General features: G+C 39.7%; 1 protein-coding gene across 1 annotated transcript in view; it reads right to left on the bottom strand.

The window, feature by feature from the left end:
* Positions 1 to 24,851, bottom strand: part of dnajb14 (DnaJ heat shock protein family (Hsp40) member B14) — a 117,638-nt gene that overhangs the window by 18,730 nt on the left and 74,057 nt on the right. Inside the window, exons 3-6 of the mRNA XM_016232597.1 lie at positions 21,836 to 21,981; positions 21,563 to 21,751; positions 4,611 to 4,696; positions 547 to 656 (exon numbers count right to left, since the gene is read on the bottom strand). Coding sequence (XP_016088083.1) covers positions 547 to 656; positions 4,611 to 4,696; positions 21,563 to 21,751; positions 21,836 to 21,981 — 531 coding nt within the window. The remainder of the gene's footprint in view (positions 1 to 546; positions 657 to 4,610; positions 4,697 to 21,562; positions 21,752 to 21,835; positions 21,982 to 24,851) is intronic.

Here is a 24,851-nt window from a genome sequence, read left to right as displayed (position 1 = left end):
GCAGAGAAGTGCCTTCGTACATGCTTTCAAACATGCCGAAATGAAAGAGACACAACGGTATCGGTCCTGCTAGGTGTAATTTTACAATGGAGGAAATGTTCTTGGAGCTATGGCTACAATACTTCTGCATTTATGATGTTTTCTTGAGGGATTACCGCGACAGAGTGGAAAAGGTCAGTTAAAAACTATTTTACCTCAGTTCTATTTGAGAGTCCTCTTCATGCAATCCAGATTTGTGTCCCTGTCAGGTTTTCTTTCTTTTTGGGCTTTTCTGACGACAAGACAGGGCAGAACACGCTGTTTGCTAGCCATTGTTTGTTTACACTTATGTCACCATCTGTCTAGCACTATTGATGACAAGCACGCATGTCGTTTAAGACGGCAAACGAAGAATGTTCGGGTAGAAACGTGTAGTCTGATATGTCTCTTGTTCACGACACGACAAGATTTTAGGAGTCAAAATCATGTAATCTGGCAAAAAAATTGTGTAGTCTGAACCGGGCTTAAGGTAGTGTGAGGCATGTATTATAAGGTATTATGACATACGGTCTGGAGTACAGGCTATAAGGTGGTGTGGACACCAGAAGCTGGCTGAAGATTGAGACCAGGACCAGCACAACGATTGGCATCAGCTGAATAAACATGGAGAACCCACCCTAAAGAACAAACACCAGCATCAGTCATTATACATGTGTCAATTTAAAACAAGAATAACAGAATGAAACATTCATACAGGACTGTGTAAAAATACAGATCAATATTTTACTTTATGGCTATTATCAGTGGCTGCATGAAAATAATTTTCAACAACACTATGTCCTGCAGATATCACTTCATACTGCTGAGCTAACTCACTTGTGGATAGGCCCTGCTGTTAATTTTTTTAATGCTTTCATAATGTTAGAAGGTTCTGTTTATCATTTGTCTGCAGTTTCTAAGCAGCACTAAATCTTCAGTTACATGATAAAAACTCTGTTTATTTTATACACAAAACTAAACACAATGCAACCGTATAATTCAATTTCTTGAACAAATGACTTTTGTAAGTTGCTTATTTAATGAATATTAATAAGAGTTACTGGTTTGAATCGGTCTTAAACACTGCCCTGGGATATTTACAGTGTAAGCAGAAAGAGAATTTCTTCATCTGTAGTCAAATTGGACACTGAAATATATATGAAAACCTTTGAAATGGAATTGTATTGAATTGGGAAATGTGTATTGATACCTAAGCCCTTTTATCAAACAACTCAAACAAAGCCTAGCATGATAAATAAATTTCAGTAAGAATAATTAAATTATTCTACAGTAAGTAGGGCTTTTCACACAACCTTTTAACACCAAGTTATTGTTGTTCTAAACCCTGCTTTTAACCCCAGGTAGAGAAATGTTTCACACTTGTAATTTAGAATGGTTGTTAGCAACACTTTTAACAAGGGTTATGAAACCCCACTGACAAACATGTGCAGTGTGAAACAATGTGGCTAGATGCTTACCAATAGACACTCAATCAGAAACTGAAGAGTGGGTGCCTCATATTGACGTGTCACTAGTCACAAAAACCCTGTATTTTGTATAAACAATCATTCCCTTTCAATACTTACCTCGTACTGCGATGCTATGGAGAAAGCCTTTTTTAATAACAGTGTAACTGCACGGCCATAAAAAAATGAACCAATGGCTCAGCAGTGGAGCTGCACGAGCCTATGGCCACGAAGCCCGCCAGAATGGGTGGGGTCATCTGGCTATATAAGTGGGCATTCTGGCATAGGATCCTCAGATTTCTTTTCCTTCAGTAACGACGACATTCTTCGCTGATCTACAAGACTTGAAGCCTTCTCGTCGTAGACACGCCTTGCAGTGGAACAAGCCGGCCAGCGACCTCTCTGCTAAGCAGATTCGCCGCTTCTTCCCGCTGCCTTTAGCGTCGCAGCAGCAGCGGTCACGGTTTTTCCCCTGCCGCCATCCCGTGAGTATAAAATAGCAAATTTTCACGCCGTTGTTTCAAATGCCGCACCGTTATAGCAGCTTGTCTCCCCCTGCACGCTGATGACAGTCACGGTGAGTGCGCTTCCCACTTGGGGATTTCCCACATGGAAGCCGCCCTCATGGAGACGAATTGTTCTCACTGCGAGAACACGAGTCTTGCCAGTCTGCGCTCACGGATAGCTCTCTTTTCAGAGAGTGACTCCGCCCCTCGCGCCCTCCCGGTTTCTTCCTCCAAGGGACCTGTGGGGAAAAAACTGTGCAGAGGATCTCAGCGCTCTGAGACGAGCGAGCTCACGCCGGCTCAAGTCCTACATGCCTCACTCTCTCCGCACAGAGAGGCTTCCCCCGTCCGCTCCGCCAGCGCGAGCGATCTGGTCTCGTTCAGTGGGAGTGACGACGAGCTACTCAATGACAGCATGTCATTAGCAGCCTCGGATGCAGAGGAGCTGTCGGGCTCAGTTAATGGCCCCACCCCCTGGCTGTTGTCCAAGCCCAGCGACGCCAGGCCCTAAATAGACGCCATACTTTTCCGCGTCCTCTCGAAAGCAGTAGAGGAGCTGGAATTGAAGTGGTTTTCCCCAGAAGAGCCCACTCACAGCCGCCTGGACGAATGGTTCCTGCCGGGGCACCGACAATCCCCTTGTCAGCGACAAGTCCGACTCTTTAAACTTCAGGCCGCGACTGCCCAGGCACTCTCTGTGAGCCCTACCTGTCTTGAGTTCGGGCCCAGTGTCTCTAAGGACGTCTTGAAGCCAAGGCATGGTTATGTACCTAAAGTGCTCTCTACTCCGTTCAGAGCACAGGTCATTACACTCTCTGCACTTCCTCCCTCGGAGGAGGACCAGGAGTTCGATCTACTCTGCCCCAGTGGGCACAGAGAATTTACATTGAGGCAGCCAGAACAACTCTGATTGCTTCGGAGGCTGCATTAAAGGCCATCTGGTCACGAAGCAGAGACTTTCCTGGTGGACAGTTGAAGCTAATAAGCAAACATACTCCTCCTTGGGCCTGCAATGCCCCATTGGAATACGAGCCCACTCCACCAGAGGCGTTGCCCTTTCTTGGGCTTGGTCTAGCAGTGTGTTTATCGCAGAAATCTGTACGGCAGCCGGCTGGGCCTCGCCGTCCACATTTGTTAGGTTTTACAACATGGACATCCCTGCCTTACAGGCTAGGGTCTTTTCTGCATAGTTGGCATGCACCTGCCAGAAGGTGGGACTAGCTCTGAGTAGGGTTTGGCCATAACATGCTCAAACTCGCCAGAATTGCTTTACTTCTTGTACGCTCTCTGCCCTCCCTAAGTGCCGAGGCTGTAGGAGTTTTTCTTGGAACGATTGCCCAGGCCGGGCGTGACCTCTGAGTTTAGCCCATTGCCACATGAAGGGCTTACCCTATTATATACTTGTCCCTCTGAGCCCCTTGGGTGCTTAAGGAAAGTTCACTTATGAGTCGCTCCTCTACCATAGCACGGCGTAATTGTACTGGTTCCCCATAGCGAAAAAAGTAGGAGAGAAGTATTGAAAGGGAACGTACTCGGTTACTAACGTAACCTCAGTTCTCTGAGATACGGGAATGAGTACTGCGTTGCTAGCCATGCTATGTAGCTGCACAACTCAGTGTAGTCACTTCAGTCGAATTAACCTGAAGATCCTATGTCAGAATGCCCACTTATATAGCCAGATGTCCCCGCCGATTCTGGCTGGCTCTGGCGGGTTTCATGGCGACAGCTCCGCTGCCGAGCCATTGGTTCGTTTTTTATTCACTGCACGAACCAATGGCCGTGCAGTTACACTGCGTTATTCAAAAAGGCTTCAGTAAATGGAGAAAAAGGAGTTTTCCCCATAGCATCTTAGCGACGGAGTACTTGTTCCCGTATCTCAGGGAACCGAAGTTACATTAGTAACCGAGTACGTTTCAATGCTAAAGGAGAAAAACTCTCAAATGGTGGTGGAAAATGTGTCAATTGAAAACACATTCAATTGTATGAATTTTTTTTTTCTTTTTGCTTTATAGTTCAAAAAGTAGAAGACAACCCAGGATTCTGTTAACCCAAGTTTTAGAATGGGGTTAATGATTTGTGATCAGAGTTGTGCTGATATTTGGGAACAAAAGCACTCAGCTATATAACGTGTTTATATCTCACACTCACAAGCAATACTGAATATTAGAATGACTTTGTGCTGCAGGTCTTCACAGTTGTGCCGATATTCAATATTCGAGTGTGATATTGTTTTTATGTAATCATTCTAAAAATAAGTAATTACTACTAAGTAACTTACATTCTGACATGAATTGGCCAGTTCATATTTTTCCTTTACAGCACCAAGAATATTGTCAAAGCTGAAGCTTTTATTAGGTTTGCATGTCACGAGCAATACACAGATCTGAACATTTTCCCAGGTTTTCCCATTTCCTCACTAGTGAGAGGTAACCCTCTGTGGAGTGTGAGAAAACACAGACAACTCTTTGCACCAAGCTCTATTCAGAAATAAACAAATAGTTTTGATTTCTGTGAATACAGACACAAAAAATATCAGCACTCTTGGCAATACTCGCTATTCACTCAGACGAAATTTGAGGACAGATTTTTCATGAAGATTGAGCGAGAAAAAAATACATACATCTCCCCTCTCCTCTGCTCTCGTTCTTCTGGTTTCATCCGTATGGTGACTGTATGTTCGGCCATTAGTGAATTCATGTGTGTTCGCTGAAGAAACAAAATCACATTTTCAGTTCCCCACACATCTAACCAGACGTGTCTCATTAACGTGACAAGTGATAAGAGACATCTTTTCCATATTAATCAGATTTTTTTTCTCCTTTTCCACCACTGGAAATTTTTCTAGCTTCTGGAACTACTGTAGTTTAGGGTCCCTGTGGGGTTTACATCTGAAACAAAACAGGAACTTTTTTTTTTACTTCAAAATCAGATACTGCATGAAACTTACTCAAATCCATTGTGCTGCTATGGTTGATTGTGTTGCGTCATACCTAATTTTTTAGTTCAGTGTGGACAACATTGCTTGTCGCTGGAACCTTGTTGCATTGTGAGTGGTAACATTGTGACCATTATAAAAACCATTATAGAAATAAGAAAAATTACACTTAAAAATGATTATCTAAACAAATAGTAAAATAAACTACTATATTAATGATTTATGTAAAAATGCTAAAAAAGCACTTATCAAGACAAAGGAGTAAGCCATATTATTATACCAAACAATGCTATAAAAGAATATTGTAGAAATGTTCATGACACACACACAGACAGACAGGCTACATGAAAATGCAATTTCACTTTCTAACAGTAGTTCATGCTTATGCAAAAGCAGGAATACTGCGGTACACAATGAGTGGTATATGATATTTGCTTATCAAAATGCTGATATCCCAATTTTTTTAAATAAATATTCCCATGTTTGTCTCAGTATTTGATTTGCATTTTACTTATATTTGTCATAAATGCCCCTAATTATGATTTCTGAAAGTAAATGAGGCCAAACAATCTGCTATGATGATTTTCAAACAATACCTATTAAAATAGTATAGAGAAAGAGAGCCAGGTCTGGATTATTTTTCTTCTATTCACTGTCACTGGCAAAACAGTCTGTGCATGAGTGCCACCAAGTCACAGCATTTCTGGGAACATACCTAAAAGCACACCTGATTGGTCGGCCATTTTTATGCGCAGTACAATGGAAACTTGCACTTGCACTGATATGTTCAGGTTCATGACAGTTTGAACAGACACATATACTGTCGTTTAATCAAAATAAACCGTTTATTGCACCATTATTTTGCCTAGGCAAGTGACAAAGAGGTATGCTATGGACTAGGGCTGGACAATAATTCAATATCAATATGCATCACGATATAATTTTTTTCAATAACGGTGATATGATTTTTAAAAATTTCCGATATTTCGATATACATTACCAGTGTTTTCCATACATTGATTTATTTGTGGCGTTTGATTTTGTTGAATAAACATGAGCACTGCACATTTCAAAATCAAAACGCAGCACGGGTGTTTTATATGAATGTATCTCTGAAGGGACTCGACTGTCTTCAGAAAAGTTTCTATGACATTTTAATTTTTATCTGATAAAGTAGCGTTCAAGAGCGGAGCTGATTTGATTACAGCCATTACCAGGGAAACCTCAAGTTTTATCACTCTAAAAGCGCCTCCTGCTGGCATAGAATGAATTTGCATTTTCAATAATAAGCCCGTCTCCAGCAACATGTTTTTGATGTTGCTCAATTTTTTTTGTTTTCTGCAGCAACTCAGAGCATTTTTAATATTCTTTATCCTGGCTGAAGCACATTTGTTTCAATCTATCAGTATAATCAGCCTAAACTAGTCTAAAACTTTTGAACTGTAAGATTTGTAAACATTTTTTTTTTTTTTTTAAGAATTCTCTTCTGCTCACCAAGGCTGCATTTATTTGATCCAAAGTACAGCAAAAACAGTAACAGCTTGTATTATTTTTACTATTTAAAACAACAGCTTTCTATTTGAAAGCAGTTATTTTAAATCTTTAGAAATCATTCTAATACGCTGATTTGCTGATTATTAATATTTAAAACAGTTGAGAATATATTTATTCAGGATTCTTTGATGAATAGAAAGATCCAAAGATCAGCATTTATCTTAAATAAAAAGCTTTTATAACATTATACACTATTCCATTTAAAAGCTTAGAGTCAGTATACTTTTTTTGGGGGGGAAAGAAATTATAGAAATTTTATTTAGCGCTGCGATTTTATTTTATTTATAATACTTTTATTTAGCAAGGATGATTTAAATTGATCAAAAAGATTATAATGTTACAAAAGATTTCTATTTCAGATAAATGCTGTTCTTCTGAACTTTCTATTCATCAAAGAAACTTGAAAAAAAATCTACTTATTTGTTTTCAACATAATAATAAATGTTTTTGAGCAGCAAATCAGCATATTAGAATGATTTCTGAAGTATCATGTGACTGGAGAATGATGCTAAAAAAAATCACAGCTTGGAAATCACAGGAATAAATCACATTTTAAAATATTTTCAAACTAAAAAAAGTTATTTTAAATAGTAAAAAAATTCAAAATGTTACTGTTTTTGCTGTATTTTGGATCAAATAAATTCAGGTTTAGCAGAAGAGACTTCTTTAAAAAACATTAAAAATCTTACTGTGCAAAAACTTTCGACTGGTAGTGTATGTCAGCCTATAGTTTGATATAAGGTTAACAATTTATTTGTGCTGTTTTTTTCTTAAATATTATATAGTTTTATAGGTTTTATAGACTTGGAAAATTAATTTTTCAGAAGTTTTTAGGTACAGACACCTGTTGTGGGTGTGCTTGGCAGTTTTTATTAGGCTTTTTAAAAATTTTTTATAGTGTTCATATCGATATTGGAATTATATCGTATCGACCGAAATTAAGAAATATATTGTGATATAAATTTTGGCCATATCGTCCAGCCCTACTATGGACCTGCTGCTGATGTGTACACCAAGAGTTTTGGCACGCTGAAAATTGGCTTTATGTTTGTTTTCTAAAATTACTAATAAAAGCAGCTTCTCAAGTTCGCACTTATATATAATTGGATTGAGCAAATAGTAAGCATATTTGGTGTGCTGTCCTGAGGGAGGGCTCCGAGCTTGGAATATAGCCCGAGCCCAGAGAACTCCCCCAAAAGAAGCTAAATAGGCATGCGACAGCAGCCTGAGAGTAAAATTTTGTTAGTAGCCCCCCAAAATATGCGTGCTGTGAAGGGAGATGGGTTAGAGTTTGCGAGAAGGAGGCAGGGCGACCGGAAGAGCCGATGTAGTGCTCGACGGGAGCTGCGGCTCGCAGTATCGAGCGGCCGAGCCCTACCTGCCGCTGGATGAGAAGCTACCGACTAAGCAGCGTGACTCAACACGACGGACGGAAGGCTCACACTGTGACCGAAGTGAGCGGCGGCTCACTGCAATGGAAGGGAGAGCCCCGTCCGATGCAGAGTAAGCAATAAGATTCAAAACGACGGATGGGGGGCTCACACTGCGACCGAATGGAGCTGCGGCTCACTGTTCAGAAGGGAGAGCCCCATCCACCGCCGAATAAGCAACGCAATTCGATAAGACGGTTGATTTGCAGACAGGAGTTTGAACATGTAGATGTAGTGGCCTTTTCTTTCTTAGTCTGTCTCACTTTGTTTAATAGAGTAAGAGATAGATTCGCTGTTGAGTGCAGATAAGTTGGAGATAGTTGGATGGAGTTTGGGGTTGAATTTGGAGGTTTATTGTGAGTTCTGAGCATCTCAGGAAACCGAAAAAAAAAACAATATAAACATGGCATTGAGGGTCTGAGCAGTATGGAGTGAATGGTACCCTGTGTGGAAACTGTGGATGTATTTTGTAAGGATGTCCAAAGTTACAGGTTGTCTGGCATCCGGGCTTGATGTTTGGGAGTGCTGAATTCCTTTAATTAGGAGAGAGGTTTGAGAATTATTTATTTCAGGGAGGGGGAGCCATAGACTAATTTGTGAAAAATTGGATGCCGCTTAACCTTTAATAGACCCAGCTTGGGGGTTCCTAAGGGAATTAAGGTAGGAAAGGAACAAAGTTATTGAGAGGAGAGAAAAATCAGGAAATGGCAGGTTATAGGAGAGGTGGGAATGTTTTGAAACGTGTCTAACCTGATGGATAAGAATGGACGGTTCTGGGCGAAACTGCTTAGTGAATGGAATTGAGGGGAGTGTCGAGGAGGGATTTTAAGGGATAGGTTACGGGAATATGAGTTGCGAATAGTGAGGTACTGGGGTTGGCGATGGATCTGCCTTTGGAGAGCCCAACCTGCCACTGAATAAGCGGCACGACTCGAAACTACAAATGGAGGGTCCACACTGCAACCAACGGGAGTGGTGGCTCACTGCATCGGAAGGGAGAGCCCCCCCCATCTGCCGAGCTCAGAAAACTTTTTTGAACTGTAAGGATATGCGCAGCTGGGATGCCGTTGGGAGGTGGGACGTTTAGAAAGTCATTAAGCAGGTGAATGAGGTGGGAGGCGGGACGATTAGAAAGTCACCGAGCAGGTGAAAAATAGCTAAATTGTTCAACAAATTGAACAAACTGCTTCTGATAAGGTGTCAAAAATTCTTGGGGCTGCTTTGCATCCGAAAGTTAAGTGTACAGCGAAAGTAAAATTTCCTGTCCCAGCGTACCCCAAATGAGTGCCATGAATCCAGATGGATAGGCATCACTTTGAAAGCTGAGGTGATGGCGACTTTGGCCAACCAAGTGCCATGACCCCGGATTTTTTATCATATCAATTGCATGATGTCCTGCTATTTGAAATAATATTCATTAAGAGGAATCGAAGTGTTTATGCTTGAAAATGGGGAGTAATGCAGAGCTGACAGATCGATTATATGGTGTTTCTTACCTGAGAATTTTCCCAGTAGCCACTCCGATGAGCCAATGCATAAAAAACCGAGAAGGCGGGAGCATCGAAAAGGCTTATCAAGAATACTCGTTTAGTTTGTGCCGCCTTTGGGGGAAGGCTGAACAGATTATTTCAGAGAAATGGCTGAATGCAATAGAAAACTTAGAAAATGGCCACATATGGTAAATTGTTCATCGCAATTTCAAAATAAAAGTTCAAACCCTCACTCTGGGTTTATACATTTTGATGTCCACATATTCAAGAAATTACAGATGATGTAGCATTTCTGTCATAAAGAAATGGCCAAATATGAAAGACTTAGTATGTATTTGAATTAAATGTTGTTTAGCCAATATTAAACAAGTATTAGATTGCGCAGTGACATGTAAAAAAATATCGTCAGGCTGTTGGCGCCGTCTGTAGGTCTTTGATATAATGCGTATATGTACATTACTTAAATTGTTTATAATACATTATGTATTCTAAGTTTTGTTTTGTTCAGGAAAACCATACTGTTCCTTGCTTTTCACACTTTATTTGAACCAATTATTATTGCCTCAGTGCTATTACATATGTATTTTAGGTCATTTTAAAGGCTTGATTAGGCCTATTTTATTACCATAAAAATACATCATAATTATCAGATTACTCAATTAATCATCAGAATAATTGACCGATAACTCAGTTACCAAAATAATCGTTAATGACTGCCCTAGATGAGAGGTCTATGTCCGCACCTGCCAGGATCTGTGCTCGGATGTTGTGAGCCACTGGGGGTGGCTCCGAAGCAACAGTAATTGGAGGGACGGGCAGAGGTGTTGCTGTGAAAAGAGAGTGCAGAAGAGTAGTGTAAGGGAGAGGAGAGGGGGCCACGATTGTTGGCGGAGGCCATTTAATGACTTTTAGCAACAAACAACCTGCCTTTATCAACTTTTACCCTAAAACTTAGTTGGCAACACTGGTGGCATGCGCCGCTAGTGGAGGCAGCCTCACACTAGCGTCTGCTACAGGAGCTGGAGGGCCGGCTGCGTACGGCGCTGAGGTGCTGTCGAGTGAGTTCAGGGCCTTGTAAGCTTTGCTCGATTTATTGGCTGCCTTTGGGGCTGAAGTGGATTTAGGAGTGAGGTTGGCTGATTTACAGAGTGATGAATAGATCATACAGAGCCGCTTTTTTTTTATTATACGCTAGAACTGTGCATCAGAATTAATCAGCGTTTTCTTCAGGCTTAAATACTGTGCACTTTCAATATTACAATTACAATATCACTGAATGATAGGAGAATGCTGGAAAACTGTCCATGCTGGAAAACTGTTGTGGGACAGAGGTAAGTTGGCTGTGTATATATATATATATACAGTGATATATATATATATACGCATTGTGCTAGTTAAGCTGATTAACTGAACGAGTTCCACCTGTACTGAATTGGTTGATTATCTGATCGTGCTCCTCCCGAAACTTGTTAATAAAACAATTTAATGGCCCGCAGCCCCTGGTTCCTTCCTCCTTACCGACTAGCCAGGGTCTTACAGTGGTGCTGAATGCTGGGAAGAAGAAGTGTGCAATCATGGAGTTTTGACCACTGGCTGAAGATATTATATTCTTAGAAATAAAATGTGAGGAGAGAACTTTATTCATCCACACCTGTGAGCTAAGCTCCATACACCGAGTCAACTAAAGGGGAAGAATACACTCCAGGACTAAGGGCGTTAAAGTTGACTATATAGCGGCTACATCACAGCATGTCAAATACATCACCTCAATCTTTTCAATCTCAAGCAGGTCCCTGTGACATTAGCAATGGTAGTTCCTCACAACTGAAGGTTCCCAAGTTGCAAGAACAGTTTGCAGACATGTTTTCTCCCCTCCCCGGTCACACTAAACTCATACACCACCACACTGAAACGGCCACAGGGGCAGATCCCCATGTCAGCTCCATACCTTTTGGAATAACATCAATTGTGACACTGCCTTTAGGCTTGTTTTTTGGTGCCAAATTCTGGACAGGACCCTCCAGCTGCACTCTACATATGCTGCTATACTGAGGACGCTGCAGAAAGTGGGGCTCACAGCAAACACAAGGAAGTGTGCAAATAGCGACTATAATATGGCCCCTTGCTCTAACATTAACCTAGATGGAAATGTGCTATTAGGCACATATCCAAGTGTTTGTGCAGAGTGTGGAAGCTATTAGAGTACTTACTGCATGACATGGAGGCGCAGGCGTGATCACTTAAATATTTTTCCTGATAACACCAGAAACAACTTAAAATATGCCGTAATTTTTGCTCATACACATAAGATTAATACATCATTTGAAAAAACAAACAAGATGCGCTTTCTGTCGTCTCAGTCTTGGTGAACTGGAGCGAAACTCAGCAAAAAACAAATATTCTCTGATTATGTAATCCGTATGAAAGGTGCATTTCTTTCTAACTGCGCGTCCACTGTACTGCGAAGATGGCAATTCAGCATTGTCAGCTTAATCTTTGCAGCCAACAATGATTCAGAAAACACCAAATTATCAATAAATAATTAAAATATCACCTTGTCTTTTCTGAGACATTCATAGTCATTACTTTGCCGATGCTTTGCAACAAGCATTATGCCTGCACTTGAACGTGGAATAGGCTATATATTGTAATTTAATTTATATAAGCATGCAACTAATCGACTAATGGCTTAAATGAACAACTACTAGATGACTAGAAAAATATTTAACACTTCACAATAAGGTTCCATTTGTTAACATTAGCTAACTACATTAGTTAACATGAACTAACAATGAAAAATATTTGTAAAGCATTTATTAATCTCAGATCATATTAATTTCAACACTTACTAATACATTATTAAAATCAAAGGTTTTATTTGTTAACATTAATTAATGGAGCTGAGTTAAGATGAACTAACAATGAACAGTCATACTTGTATTAATTAACGTTAACAAAGATGAATCAATATTGTAACAAATGTATTGCTCATTGTTAGTTAATATTAGTTAATGCATTATTTAATGTTAATTCATGAACCTTATTGTAACGTGTTACCGAAAAATCTTTAGTCGAGGGCAGCCAAACTATGAAAGAACAGAATTATGTAGTAAAACAAAAACAAAACAAAAAACTGAATATGTTTTATATTTTAGAGTGTCCAAACCATTTAGCTTTGATGACAGCTTGGCACACTCATGACTTTCTCTCCTGGAATGGTTTTCAATTCACTGGTGTGCCTTGTCAAGAGTTAATTTGTGACATTTCTTGCCTTCTTAATATGCTTTAGACCATCAGAGGAAGGGTGGTTACAGAGTCAATAGCCATTACAACTACTGTGTAAATTCTTATTATGGCAAGAAACACTCAGTAAAGTAAAGAGAAAAGACAGTCTATAATTACTTTAAGAAATGAAGGTCAAGTCAGTCTGAAAAATATCAAGAACTTTGAATGTCATGAGGACGTCCCAGGAAAAGAAGACCAAGAGCTACCTCTGCTGGATACGTTTATTAGAATTACCAGCCTCAGAAAACACCTATTGACAGCACCTCAGATTAAAGCCCACATACCGTAAATGCTTCTTGGAGTTCAAGTGGCAGACATATTTCAACTGTTCAGAGGATTGTGTGATTCAGGACATCATGGTTGAATTGAGGCAAAGAAACCATTACTTCGGATTAACAACAAGCAGAGACTTGCTTGGGCCAAGAAACACAAGGAATGAACATTAGATCAGTGGAAAACTGTCCTTTGGTCTGATGAGTGCAAATGTGAGATTTTCTAACCGCCGTGTCTTTGTTAGACATAGAGAAGGTGAACGGACGGTTCTTGAATGTGTAGTTCCCACTGTGAAGCATGGAGGAGGAGGTGTGGCGTGGTGGTGATTTTCTGGTGACACTGTTGGTGACTTAACACTTAACCAGCATGGCTACCACAGCATTTTGCAGCGACATGCCATCCCATCTGGTTTGCTCTTAGTGGGGCCATCATTTGCTTTCCAACGGGACAACGACCCCAAACACACCCCTAGGTTATGTAAGAGCTATTTGTCCAAGAGTGATGAAGTGCTGCATCAGATGACCTGGTCTCTACAATCACTCGATCTAAATCCAACTGAGATTGTTTGGGATGAGTTGGACCACAGAGTGAAGGAAAAGCAGCCAACAAGTACTCAACATCTCCGAGAACTCCTTCAAGATTGTTGGAAAACCATTCCAGATGACTACCTCATGAGGCTGACTGAGAGAATGCCAAGAGAGTGCAAAAAGTTGTCAACAAAGCAGAAGGTGACTACTTTGACGAACTGAAAATATGAAACATATATATACTGAAGTACTGAAGAATATATAGAGTACTGAATGCCTGGATCAAAACACAGCGAAAGAGAAGAAACAACAAGTGTTCATGTATTTAAACATATGCATATGTAAAAAAAAAAAAAGGTGATCATCAAACATTAAACAATATATAAATCATAAATTCTGCGTAATGTTACTGAAAGAGTTGTCGACCAAGGAAGTAGTATAGAACTGTGCAAACTCTGGGGCTGTTGATGGAAGCAATCTAGTCCATCTATATTTTGATCATTGTTCTGAATCTGATCCAGACATAGTCTTTTGACAAAGCCATAATTTTCTCAGTTTTTTGCTCAAATTATTTTTTGTTCAAGATGCTTTTTTAATGAAACGTATCCACATCGAAGTTTTGATAAAAAAATGAATGTATGAAGCTAGAATAAAACAGTTTTTTTGTTTAAAAGCAGAGGCTCTGTTCTTGACGTTGACACATTGCATGTTCAGATATTCATACAACAAAATATTCTGGGGGCCATGAAAATTTTATGAAAATGTTAACAATTTTTGGAGGTGGCTGGCAACTTTTCTTAAAAACGCTGGCAGGGAAAGAGTTAAATGTTTGCCCAATCATTGAATTTGGTCGGAATGCAATGATAGGATATCCTACCTGCCTGTCAATCTATGTATTTGCACCCAATAGCAACAGTTTGGGATGTGGCTACTGTAGATGGCTGAGTTAGAGGGATTTTAGGTGGTATGGAAAAAGAAATTCAGATTCTGTTACAGAAATGCAAGGCAAAATTTGAAGACTTGTCAAAATATAGACAGACAACGAGGGAAAACAAGGGTAAACATTGGCAGTGTTTTTACAAGACGGTGGAATTGGATGGAATGTTTGGGATTCAATTAGGGATGTCCTGATCAGATTTTTTTTTGTGCCCCCGACCCGATCCGAGTCATTGAATGAGTGTCTTCTGATACCGAGTCCCGATCCTTGTATATTGCAAGTGTTTGGTGCAAAATTCAAGTACATTAAAGTTATTCAAATCAATCCAATGTATACAGAGTATTGCAAAGAGTAAAAGTAATATATGTATGTATGGTTAGAAAGCATGAGTCAGTCGTGACCTAATGATTAGAGAGTTGGACTTGCAACCCAAAGGTCGTGGGTCTGAGTCTCGGTACCGGCAGGAATTGTAGGTGGGGGGAATAAATGTACAACGGTCTGTTCCACCCTCAATACCATGATTGAGATGCCCTTGAGCAAGGCACCGAACCCCCAACTGCTCCCCAGGTGCCACAGCAAAAATGGTCACATCACTTTCACTTACATGAAGCTTGCACTGTCAGAATGCCAGTCTATCATTCAAATCCGAAGCAAGACACAACCCATAGCAATGCTTTATGCGTTATGATATCTCAGATAATCTGACGGCCGATAAAAGTAATCAATACATTAAAGAGTGATAGTTACAAAAGTTTGCATCAAATACACTGAACACAGAAGCTCAAACATGTGTAATGCTCTACAACAGACCTCACTGGTTTACACACGCACACTTGAGCACACTTTTGTTTTCCTTTTAATGGTGGCCAGCAAACCAATACCGATCAGTTAAAATAATGCTTGATCGGCCCCGATCCCGATCCTTGAGATAGGCTTGGGACATCCCTAGATTCAATCGATCAAGTTACTTCTGGACAGGTAAGCTAAACATTTGTTTTTTTCCCCTCCCCTTCATCCAATCAGAATTGTCATTACATTCACCAGGGCAGGAGTAAATAAAATGATAACAACCAATCACAAATGAAAGGGACAAGCATGCTCTACAAACCTCTACAAAAAAAAGTAAGTGCATCACAAACAAACTTTATAGTTTACCATGGCTTAGAGAGGGGCAGTGCATAGAATAAGCAAGAGAAACAAAAACCTTGTCAGACTGATGTCAGCATCTTATCACACAGACATCCCTATGATACTATTTTCATCATAAAAATAACATCATATTTATTAAATGAGCATTACAGTACTTAATAACCCTAGCTGAGTTACATTAATATTTTTATTCCTGTGATGGATAGCTGATTCTTTAGCAGCTTTACTCCAGTCTTCAGTGTAGCACAATAATTTTCGGATTTGGTGCTGATTTTCATTACGCTTTTAATTATTCTTTGATGAATAGAAAGTTCAATGAACAGCATTTATTTGAAATAGAAAACAGTAATAATAACAAATAGGGATGTGCCGATCAGGTTTTTTGTGCCTCCGAGTCATTGGATATTAAGTATATCTGCCAATACCGAGTCCAATATCCAATACCAATATCAGTTGAAAGTGCATACCGCCACCTACTGCACAATACTGGCATGACAGGTCACAGATATCCAGTAGATCGGGCTTCGGATAGCCAATACAGATCAGTTAAAAAAAAAAAGTTTAATCAGCCATTATCCTGATTCTTGAGATCGGACATCCCTACAAAATAATAAAAGTGAATGAATAAAAGTATTAAAAAAAATTTCAAAAGACAATCATTTAAAGTATTGCCACTAGGGCAACTTTATCCACGAATAATGTGTTGTGTGCCTTTCTAGGCACGATGTGTTTTATGTAATCGATGGAGTTTAATCAATGTTTTATAACCCCTTTAGTAGATAAAATGTATTAACGTATATGCAAGATACTTGATATTTGAGCTTGAATGAAAGCTTATTTTACGTGCAGGACGTTGGTGTGAATGAAATGTTGATTTTCGGTATCATACGCATGATTAAGAAACTTTATAGAAGTATGAACAAAACCTGCCAAGACATTTCTCCAGTGATGAATTGAACAGCATGTTAATTTATGAACGAAGAGGAACCGTATGGGGGCGTGGCTAAACCCTGCAACAGCATCCGATTGAGACAATCGCGTCTGGTATGGACCAAATCGGCTCGCTTAAAAACCCAATGCTAGCTCGCTCTCTCGATCTTTTTGCTCTTTCGCCTTATTGACGGCGCTACAAAGCGTTCACAGGCTGTAACATCACGCGCACGAGACTCTAGCACTCAAACCTTCCACTGAAACTTCATGACCGCCGAAGTCTTCAAAGTCTAAAGCCAAGCAAAGAAACTCTCAGAAGAACTTCAAGCATCACTCTCCGTACCTAAGGCAACTGACTTCCGAAGCTCCTACGTCAAGGCAACCAACCATTCACCATGAGGGCTCTCCAAAAAAGATGTCATCTAAACGACAGATCGGCAACCAATCAGAGGCTCCAGCATTCCCTCAGGCAGAAAAGGAAACCCCTCTCAGCTTTCCAGCGCAAACGCAAGTAACAAACAAAATCTTCTATCTGCTGAAACTGGTGCTGAACCGATCTTAAGCAACTAAAGATAAGCCAAATCTCTGCTTTTGTGATTTTCTTGGTGCGATCTAAGAACGAGTAACTTACTAGATCTTTGGGACTTCCTCAAAACCCCGTTAAACTCTCATCTTCAGAACTGTATGTGTGTGTGTTTGTGTGCTTTTGATAGTTTTAGTTCCATGTAATCTATAGAGTAGTTCAAATAAATTAATGTTTCATTATAAGAATCATTGTCTTGTGTCGTGTATTTAAAGTTAAACTTTGCCCAGATCGTGCTACCTAGCTCGTAGCTTAATAATCATCACTAACAGTTATTATGATCGTGGCCAGGGCATAATATAAAAATCCAAATTGTTAAGATATACTGATGTTAACGTCTCGCTGGACGAACAGTTGATAAAGTGTAAAATATCAAATTTGGAATCAGTTCTAATCAGGTTGACTTTGAATCTTCAGATTCGAATTCCCCTCTCAAAACCTAAGAGTTAATTTCCCTACACTGTCTTGAGGCTATAAACCACTTTAAGTGTCTTCTTTATGGGAAGTATGTTTAACATGCAGTTTTGCGCGTTGCGTAACTTGCATTCTTATTCTTATTTCATTCAGGGGAATCCTGGAGTGTGACTATGAGGGCAACTCCATTACAGCAAAGTGTCATACAAGCCATGATACAAAGTAAACTAAGCAACCGAAAGCAATATGTCTTCCTCAGATGTAATGTTAGTTCTGTACATCAGCGTTAGGTAAAAAAGCATTATAATCTCCTTTTCAGTAACATTAGAAAAAACTGCTTACATGTAGTCTACAAGTGGAAACGAGTAAAGATTATGTTGAATTAAACGTAAACAATAATTTTTTGCCACCTATTTATACTGGTCCTGATAATCATAACTTCTACCATTTGCTCCATTTCTGCAAATCAGTTTTTGTGAATGAGTGATTTGATCCACTTGTTGCTTTGGTCTTCATCAACAGCTGCTTGCGCCACCTGCTGGTGAGCGACTGACAGCAGCTGGAGATCATGCATCGGTGCTCTACTGCTATTCCTGCAGCTCCCGGATGTGCAATGCTGAATTTTCTGCTGAATTTGAACCACTGAATTTGTGGAAGCGAATTTGGAAAGTGAAATAAAATGGACCGAAATTTGCCTGTCGAATATTATACATCGTATTTTTAAACAGATTGAATATTTGGGAAGTGAATTCTAGAAGGTGAATATGAATTATTGAATTGTTTATTATGAAAATGTGTGTGAAATATTTTGAATTGAAATATTCACAGCTTAAATAAACAACTATGTTAAATTTCAGGACCTAAAAATGCAAGCCCTGAAAATACAAGGCATTAAAATGCAAGCACTGTTAATTCAATGCATTATTTTTTCAGTTAGTGCAATTCAACATGCTTTTTTGTTTCTAAAACATTTGTCATTAATTTTCTTCCATAAAAATTCCCATAAACTTGGGAATTTGTGAAATCATATCTCCAGATCAGAATGTCAAAGAGAGTTGAGGGTGGACTCATTTGACACTTTCCAACCAGCCAATAAGTACATAACAACTTAGTAGCCGTTAAAATTACACCATAAAGTTACACCACCCTAGCAACCATCCACTGGACTTCCACTGAAAAAAGGTGAGAGAGATATCTCTGAACCAGAACATCATAGAGACAAGTGGGTGGACTCTTCTGATTTAGACTGACTCTTAATAATGCTAAATGTAGATGAAAAAAAAAAAAAAAACATCTAGTCACAAACCTGGTTTATTTGAACGGTCAGAGTCATATATGTCTGACATAAGAAAATAGTATTTGCTGCATTCTCATTTTCTGCAGTGTTTAAGTGAACGTATAGTGAATGTAATCTATTTTGCTGCTCACTGTGTTTCTGATACTGTTGTGCCCTTTTGATTCTTCCTGTCAAGCAGTAAGTATGTAGTGACATAACCTGATAGCCATGCATTGGATCTGGATCAGAACTTACAGACAATGGGGTGTGCTCTTTTAACTTAGACGAGCAAATAGTCTTTGAAGTGTCCCTTATTATGCTGTGGCTCCTAATTTTGTTTTGGAGATCTCTTACAACAGGTTTACATGCATCCAAGGTCAAAAAACACTTAAAACAATTTTTTTATTGTTTAAAGGGGTCATCGGATGCCCATTTTCCACAAGTTGATATTAGTCTTTAGGGTCTTAATGAAAATTCTGTAACATAGTATGGTTAAAATTTCTCAGTGGTAGTGTAAAAACACCTTTTTTACCATGTCAAAAACAGCTCTTTTCAGAGCAAGCCGTTTTGTAGCATTTTCCTTTAAATGTTAATGAGCTCTGCTGACCTAGCCCCTCTCTCCCAAGCCGCTCTCAGAGAGACTGTTTACTTTAGCCGCATTCATAGTGAAACTTGCTAATTAGCACATTATTAGGAAAGGCGATTTGCAAAGATTCATTAAAAAAAACATTTAAAAATAACACATTTTCTGTTGGTGAAGCTGGACCATGAATGATTCGCATGAAGATAGACGCATTTAGGTAGATCGGGGGCACATTCCCTTCAGAAACAAATGTAATCCACTACATCTTCAGCGGCTCAGATGTCGGGAGTAAATGATGACTGCTATGTTCATTATTACATCCAACAACAAAACACCTCAATCGCTTAGGAGACATTCTTGTCTACACCTGCTACAGCGTCGAAACAATGGTGGACTGATGACAGCTCACTCAGGGCGGGTCTAAGGTTAGACGCCAGTCCAGTCTGTGCTGAAACGCCACTGTCAATCAAACTATTGTGGGAGGGGCCTGTCTGTGTGATGTCACAAAGACCGGCTCGATTTGAGAAAGGGGTAAATATTTTAGTAAGTAAAAAAAAAAAACACTGGGTGGATTTTTATCATTATAGGTTGGTGGTGTACACACACTGCCAACACACATTTCAGTTCAAACAACTTGTAAAAGAGCATGAAGCATCGGATGACCCCTTTAATGTACATTGCAGCACCTCTTTTCTCACAGTGTCTGTAAAGGTTCAAGGATCCGGTCTCTCTAACCACCTCCTTTCTGAGAGTCTGCTCTGCTCTGATGGTCTGATGGCCCAGTCTATTGATCTACCTCTGGCAGCGCATCATGCCCATTACCATATCTGAATTTCAGCTTCAGAGGCTTCTTCAGCACAGTATACAGATTATTTACTATTCAGCTGTTGTTACTGTTACAGTTCTTCACAACTTTCTGTGTGGGTGCTTCAGGTGGGTGCGCACAGTAAACTGTCTATCAGACAGTGTGCAAACACAGAATTGAGTTCTCCTTCGTGTCATATTAAAGGGGTCATATGATGTTGCTAAAAAGAACATTATTTTGTGTATTTGGTGTAATGAAATGTGTTTATGCGGTTTAAGGTTCAAAAAACACATTATTTTCCACATACTGTACATTATTGTTTCTCCTCTATGCCCCGCCTTCCAGGATCAGGAAACAGTCCTCCATAAAATGTGCTGCACACATCTGAATATTTGGGTTGAAGTGTTCTGGAACAGTGTTATAAATACAACTTAACCACTGATTTCTAGTCGTGTCCTCTTTTGGAAGGCCAAACAAAGTAGTTTCGCTTTCACAACGAAACACAGCATCACACGCGGCGGCCTAGAGTGAGCGGAGGTGAGCTAGAGTGAGGAACGACAGAAAGGCTGAGTGAGAGTGAGGCCGACGGATTCATCGAAGGAGCGGCCGGCGGGCCTGCGGCAACCACATGTTATGACCCCGGGCTGGACTCTGCTTCGTCCACGGTGAAAGCCGATCCGGCGATCCACCGCGCAAAGTTGATGTATTTCCTCAGCGACCAGCACGGATCAGCTCTAGGCATGACGAAGCGGATAACGTTCTCTTTTGGAAGGCCAAAGAAAGTAGTTTCGCTTTCACAACGAGAAACAGTGTCTCCACGGCATGGTGGCGGCGGCAACAATAACTACAGGGAGAATAAAAGTTACGCCTTCTTTCTTTGCGTCAATATTTGGGTGGTGTTATGCAAATCTTCCCACATCGTGACGTAGACATGTGGGGGCGTGTTAGAATGAGCCGTTTTAGGTAGGCGTGGTTGACTCTTAACTTTTATAAAGAATATCTCTTTGGATTTGAGACAACTTTACAAATCTTCTTTATGCACCAAGAGCTTGTAACACTCCAAAGAGAAAGGAAAAATTGAAATCACATCATATGACCCCTTTAAGCTTGACGCAAGGCTTAAAACAAATGCAAATAAGCCTTTGTGACAATGCATTATTGCAACATCACATGTGTGTAACCATGGTTGAGGTAATAATCCAAAATGTATACAGGTTGTCAAATTTCTACAGTTTTATAGTACCAATTTATAACACCCAGCCCTCTTTAAAGCCTATACAGTCCCTCCTACCAACCAGAATTTATACAAGTGAATGTTGTGCAGATTTCTCCATCTATGTGGAGAAAATATATATGTGCAATGTGAGAGTATCTGCTTATGATCTATACAAAAGGGCTTACATGAGGGGAAGCCTCCTCCAAAGAACATGTTAAAGAGTTCTTCAGGTGTAATATCAGACTCAAAACCTCTGTGGAAATCAAATCCTCCATGAGCGTTGTAACTTGGGCTGCTGGGATCCTCTGCTCCACTGACATCATACTGCCTCTTCTTGTCTGGGTTACTGAGCACTGCATAAGCATTTCCAATCTCTGGAGAAGAACAAAAACAGCATTTATTGTTTTATATTTTATGTACATCAATGTATTGGATATGGTGTTTCAGGGCAGCTTTACTTTTAAAAGCCTCAGTTGCTCCTGGCGCATGGTTTTTGTCAGGGTGGAATTTCAAAGCAAGTTTTCTGTAGGCCTTTTTCAGTTCCTCCTCGTTGGCATCTTTTCTGATACCCAGTACCTCATAGTAATTCTTACACTTCTTTATCCTACAGACAACAAAAAGCAACAGTGTTTAAATGGTTAATCTTTTGAGGGTAAAGGAGTGGATGCCGATCTACCATATCCTTCATAATATTATTTCATTATTTCTTGTGTTTATTAATCAAGTTATTGATCAGTATTTAAACTCCTAGATTATTTGATGATTGACTTAGTTCCATGCTGAAGTCTATTCTGTTCCTAGGGTCCCAGTGCCATGATTAGGTCAGGCTGACCTCCCATGTACGTGAGCGACAGTGATTGGGACAACTGTGATATTTATGTGTTCTGCTGTTTTATGATATTGCTTGCAACTTGCTTATTGAGCAATTTATCTGGTAGTTGCATAATAAATATGAAATAATCCTGCGTTTTTCTGTATTTTTACTCTCTAAAAAGAGACAGGCATAGTGTGTGTGTGTAATGAACCATGCTGAATGCTGATAAGATTCTCGCCAGAGCCAGGCCACCTTGAACAGAAGATAAGTTTTCTCTGTATGTGTCGGCATCTTTTCCTGAGTAAGTGGAGAAGCTCATCATCGGATGCCCCCCCTGATCCGGAATAGGTCTCTGGAGATACCCGTTTTGTCTGACTCCTGATCTCTAGCCTAAATAATCACTAAGAGATATGTATTGATGTAATTAGTGACCTCTGTTAGAGTATAATTATTGGTGTTTTTGACATGTATGCAGAGCAGCCTACGAACTCCATTGCGAGTATTGAAGCTGGCTTCTGCTGACGAAACTGAAAAAAAAATTTCTTCAGTAAAATTTTCTTTAATTGATCGCATCTCTGACTCCTGGTCTTCATTCATCATATCTGATCCTTGGGTTTTAACTGTAAATTCCCCTACAGTTAATGGTGGAGGATGCGCTGGCAATCGTTCTTCGGTGACATCCCTGATCAATCAACGAAAGAACGGTAGGAAAGAAAAATGTAATCTTTAAAAATTATTCTTGGTTAGGGACTGTCTGTGGCGGAGGGAGTGTGAGAGAAGGGAGAGCGATACTCACTCAGACAAAACGCATTCTCTATGTGTGAGGCACTGAGATCCGTAGAGGCCTGATAGTGCATTCTGTGGCACTGAGAGCCGTAGAGGCCAGATAGTGCAGTCTGTAGCACTGAAAGCCGTAGAGGCCAGATAGTGCAGTCTGTGTTAAGGTATATAAAATACCTAGAGAATGTAAGACGCTAGAAGGGGGGTTCTAGTCGTAAATCGCTCAACCAACTCTCTATTCGTTCCGTCTCAGACAGGGGCGCCCCGAGTTTAGCGATCAGGTCAGGTCAGTTGGTTAGGAAAAAGAGTAACCAAAAATACTCATATCCATATATGTTACGGCAAGGATTGATAGATCTGGGATGCATCAGGAACAACCCCGAAAGAGCTAAACTTTTGTTTTCATGACACCTAATTGGATTGGACCAGTATATGGAAATTCTGGAGTATACTTTGCAGTTTCATCATGCAGAAGCCAAGTGCTGTTGGTAAGATTGCCGCCTCAATCTCTTGCTGCTATCATCTCTTTTGGTTTTTGATAGAATATGGCTGACAACTTAGGTAACTTGCTTAGTCCTGATAGAAATGGCTCTGAAGCTCTCACCTTAAAGATATTCTCTGAATTTGTTGAAAGAATGGTCAGCCTGCGCTTTGATTCTGATTGGAAAGTTAAAACAAAAACTTGATTAGCTGCAAACAAAGAAAGAACCAGGAAGATACAAATTTCTAAATGTTTGTGCCTATTTTCAGATATGTAAATTGGCTATTTGTTCCAAAAAAAAAATTCCAGAAGTAACTGAGTGATGATTTAATCCGATTCTTTGTGCATAGAAGGTTTAAATGACAAAGAATGATATCATAAATCTGTTCCAGTCCCTGTATAGTTGTTGCAAGCTCTAATAATATACTGAACAGAATTATGGGTTGATTAAAAGACTGTGTAGGCACAAAAATTGGCAGTAGCATTTTGGAAAAACTTAGAAGCTTATGTTTTGCTTTAGAAGACAAGATTGCGTTTGACTGCAATGAAACAGTTGTTTTTATCTCGTGCTGGCCCCCACCATGACTCTGGTTTAAGTTGTAAAAGTAACAGAGACATGTTCTGAGTGGAAAATTTGTAATTTCTATATTTACTGATGTTTGGGCAAAAGAGTAATTTTACTGTCAGATTGCAAAAATTTTGCCACTCAGCATCATAACCAAATGCCAATTTCCAGTGAAAAATGATTGTTTGCATATGAGATGATAATGTTGTAAACAAGTAACATAAACGGGGGTTTCAAAGTTAATTTGAAGAAAGCACAGCTAGCATGACCCGAAGTAACATATCTGGGTCAGAGAACCCCTGACAGATTTAAAACCATTGTTAAAATTCCAAAGCCATGGCCAGAATTAAGTGAATGAATAGGTACAAGTTGATGTAAATGTACCGACAAGGACTGCAAAATATCAAACTTTGAAGAAACCTTTGAGTTGCAAAAATAAAGTAAAGTAGAGATGTTTATTTGAAAATGCATGTCAGCTCTGACAAGTCTTAAGCTGGGCTAGAGTAAAAAGATAGTACAATGAATTTGCTAAAAGTTAATGAAAATGCATTGCTACCAGTCCCGAATCCCTCAGCGTTCTCTCTCTCATTCAAAGTCAGCTAAATTATGTTATCTGAGCCTGTGTCATAAGTGATAACAAGCTATTTATAGTAAAACAGTGTTTCAGTTGAAAATCATAGACCCTGAGATGTTAAAGGACATGCTACAAGGAGTTCAAAAATTCTACATTTCAGATTTTATGCATTAAGAGGGCAATCGGTAGTTAAATGTTTCAACTGCCCAATGCATTTAAGAAATAAAAGATTGTAAAAAGACTTAATAACAATCATGGGG

Source organism: Sinocyclocheilus grahami, unplaced genomic scaffold, assembly GCF_001515645.1.
Source record: "Sinocyclocheilus grahami isolate Dianchi unplaced genomic scaffold, SAMN03320097.WGS_v1.1 scaffold414.1, whole genome shotgun sequence".
Taxonomy (NCBI): domain Eukaryota; kingdom Metazoa; phylum Chordata; class Actinopteri; order Cypriniformes; family Cyprinidae; genus Sinocyclocheilus; species Sinocyclocheilus grahami.
This window is presented reverse-complemented; position numbering and strand designations above follow the sequence as displayed.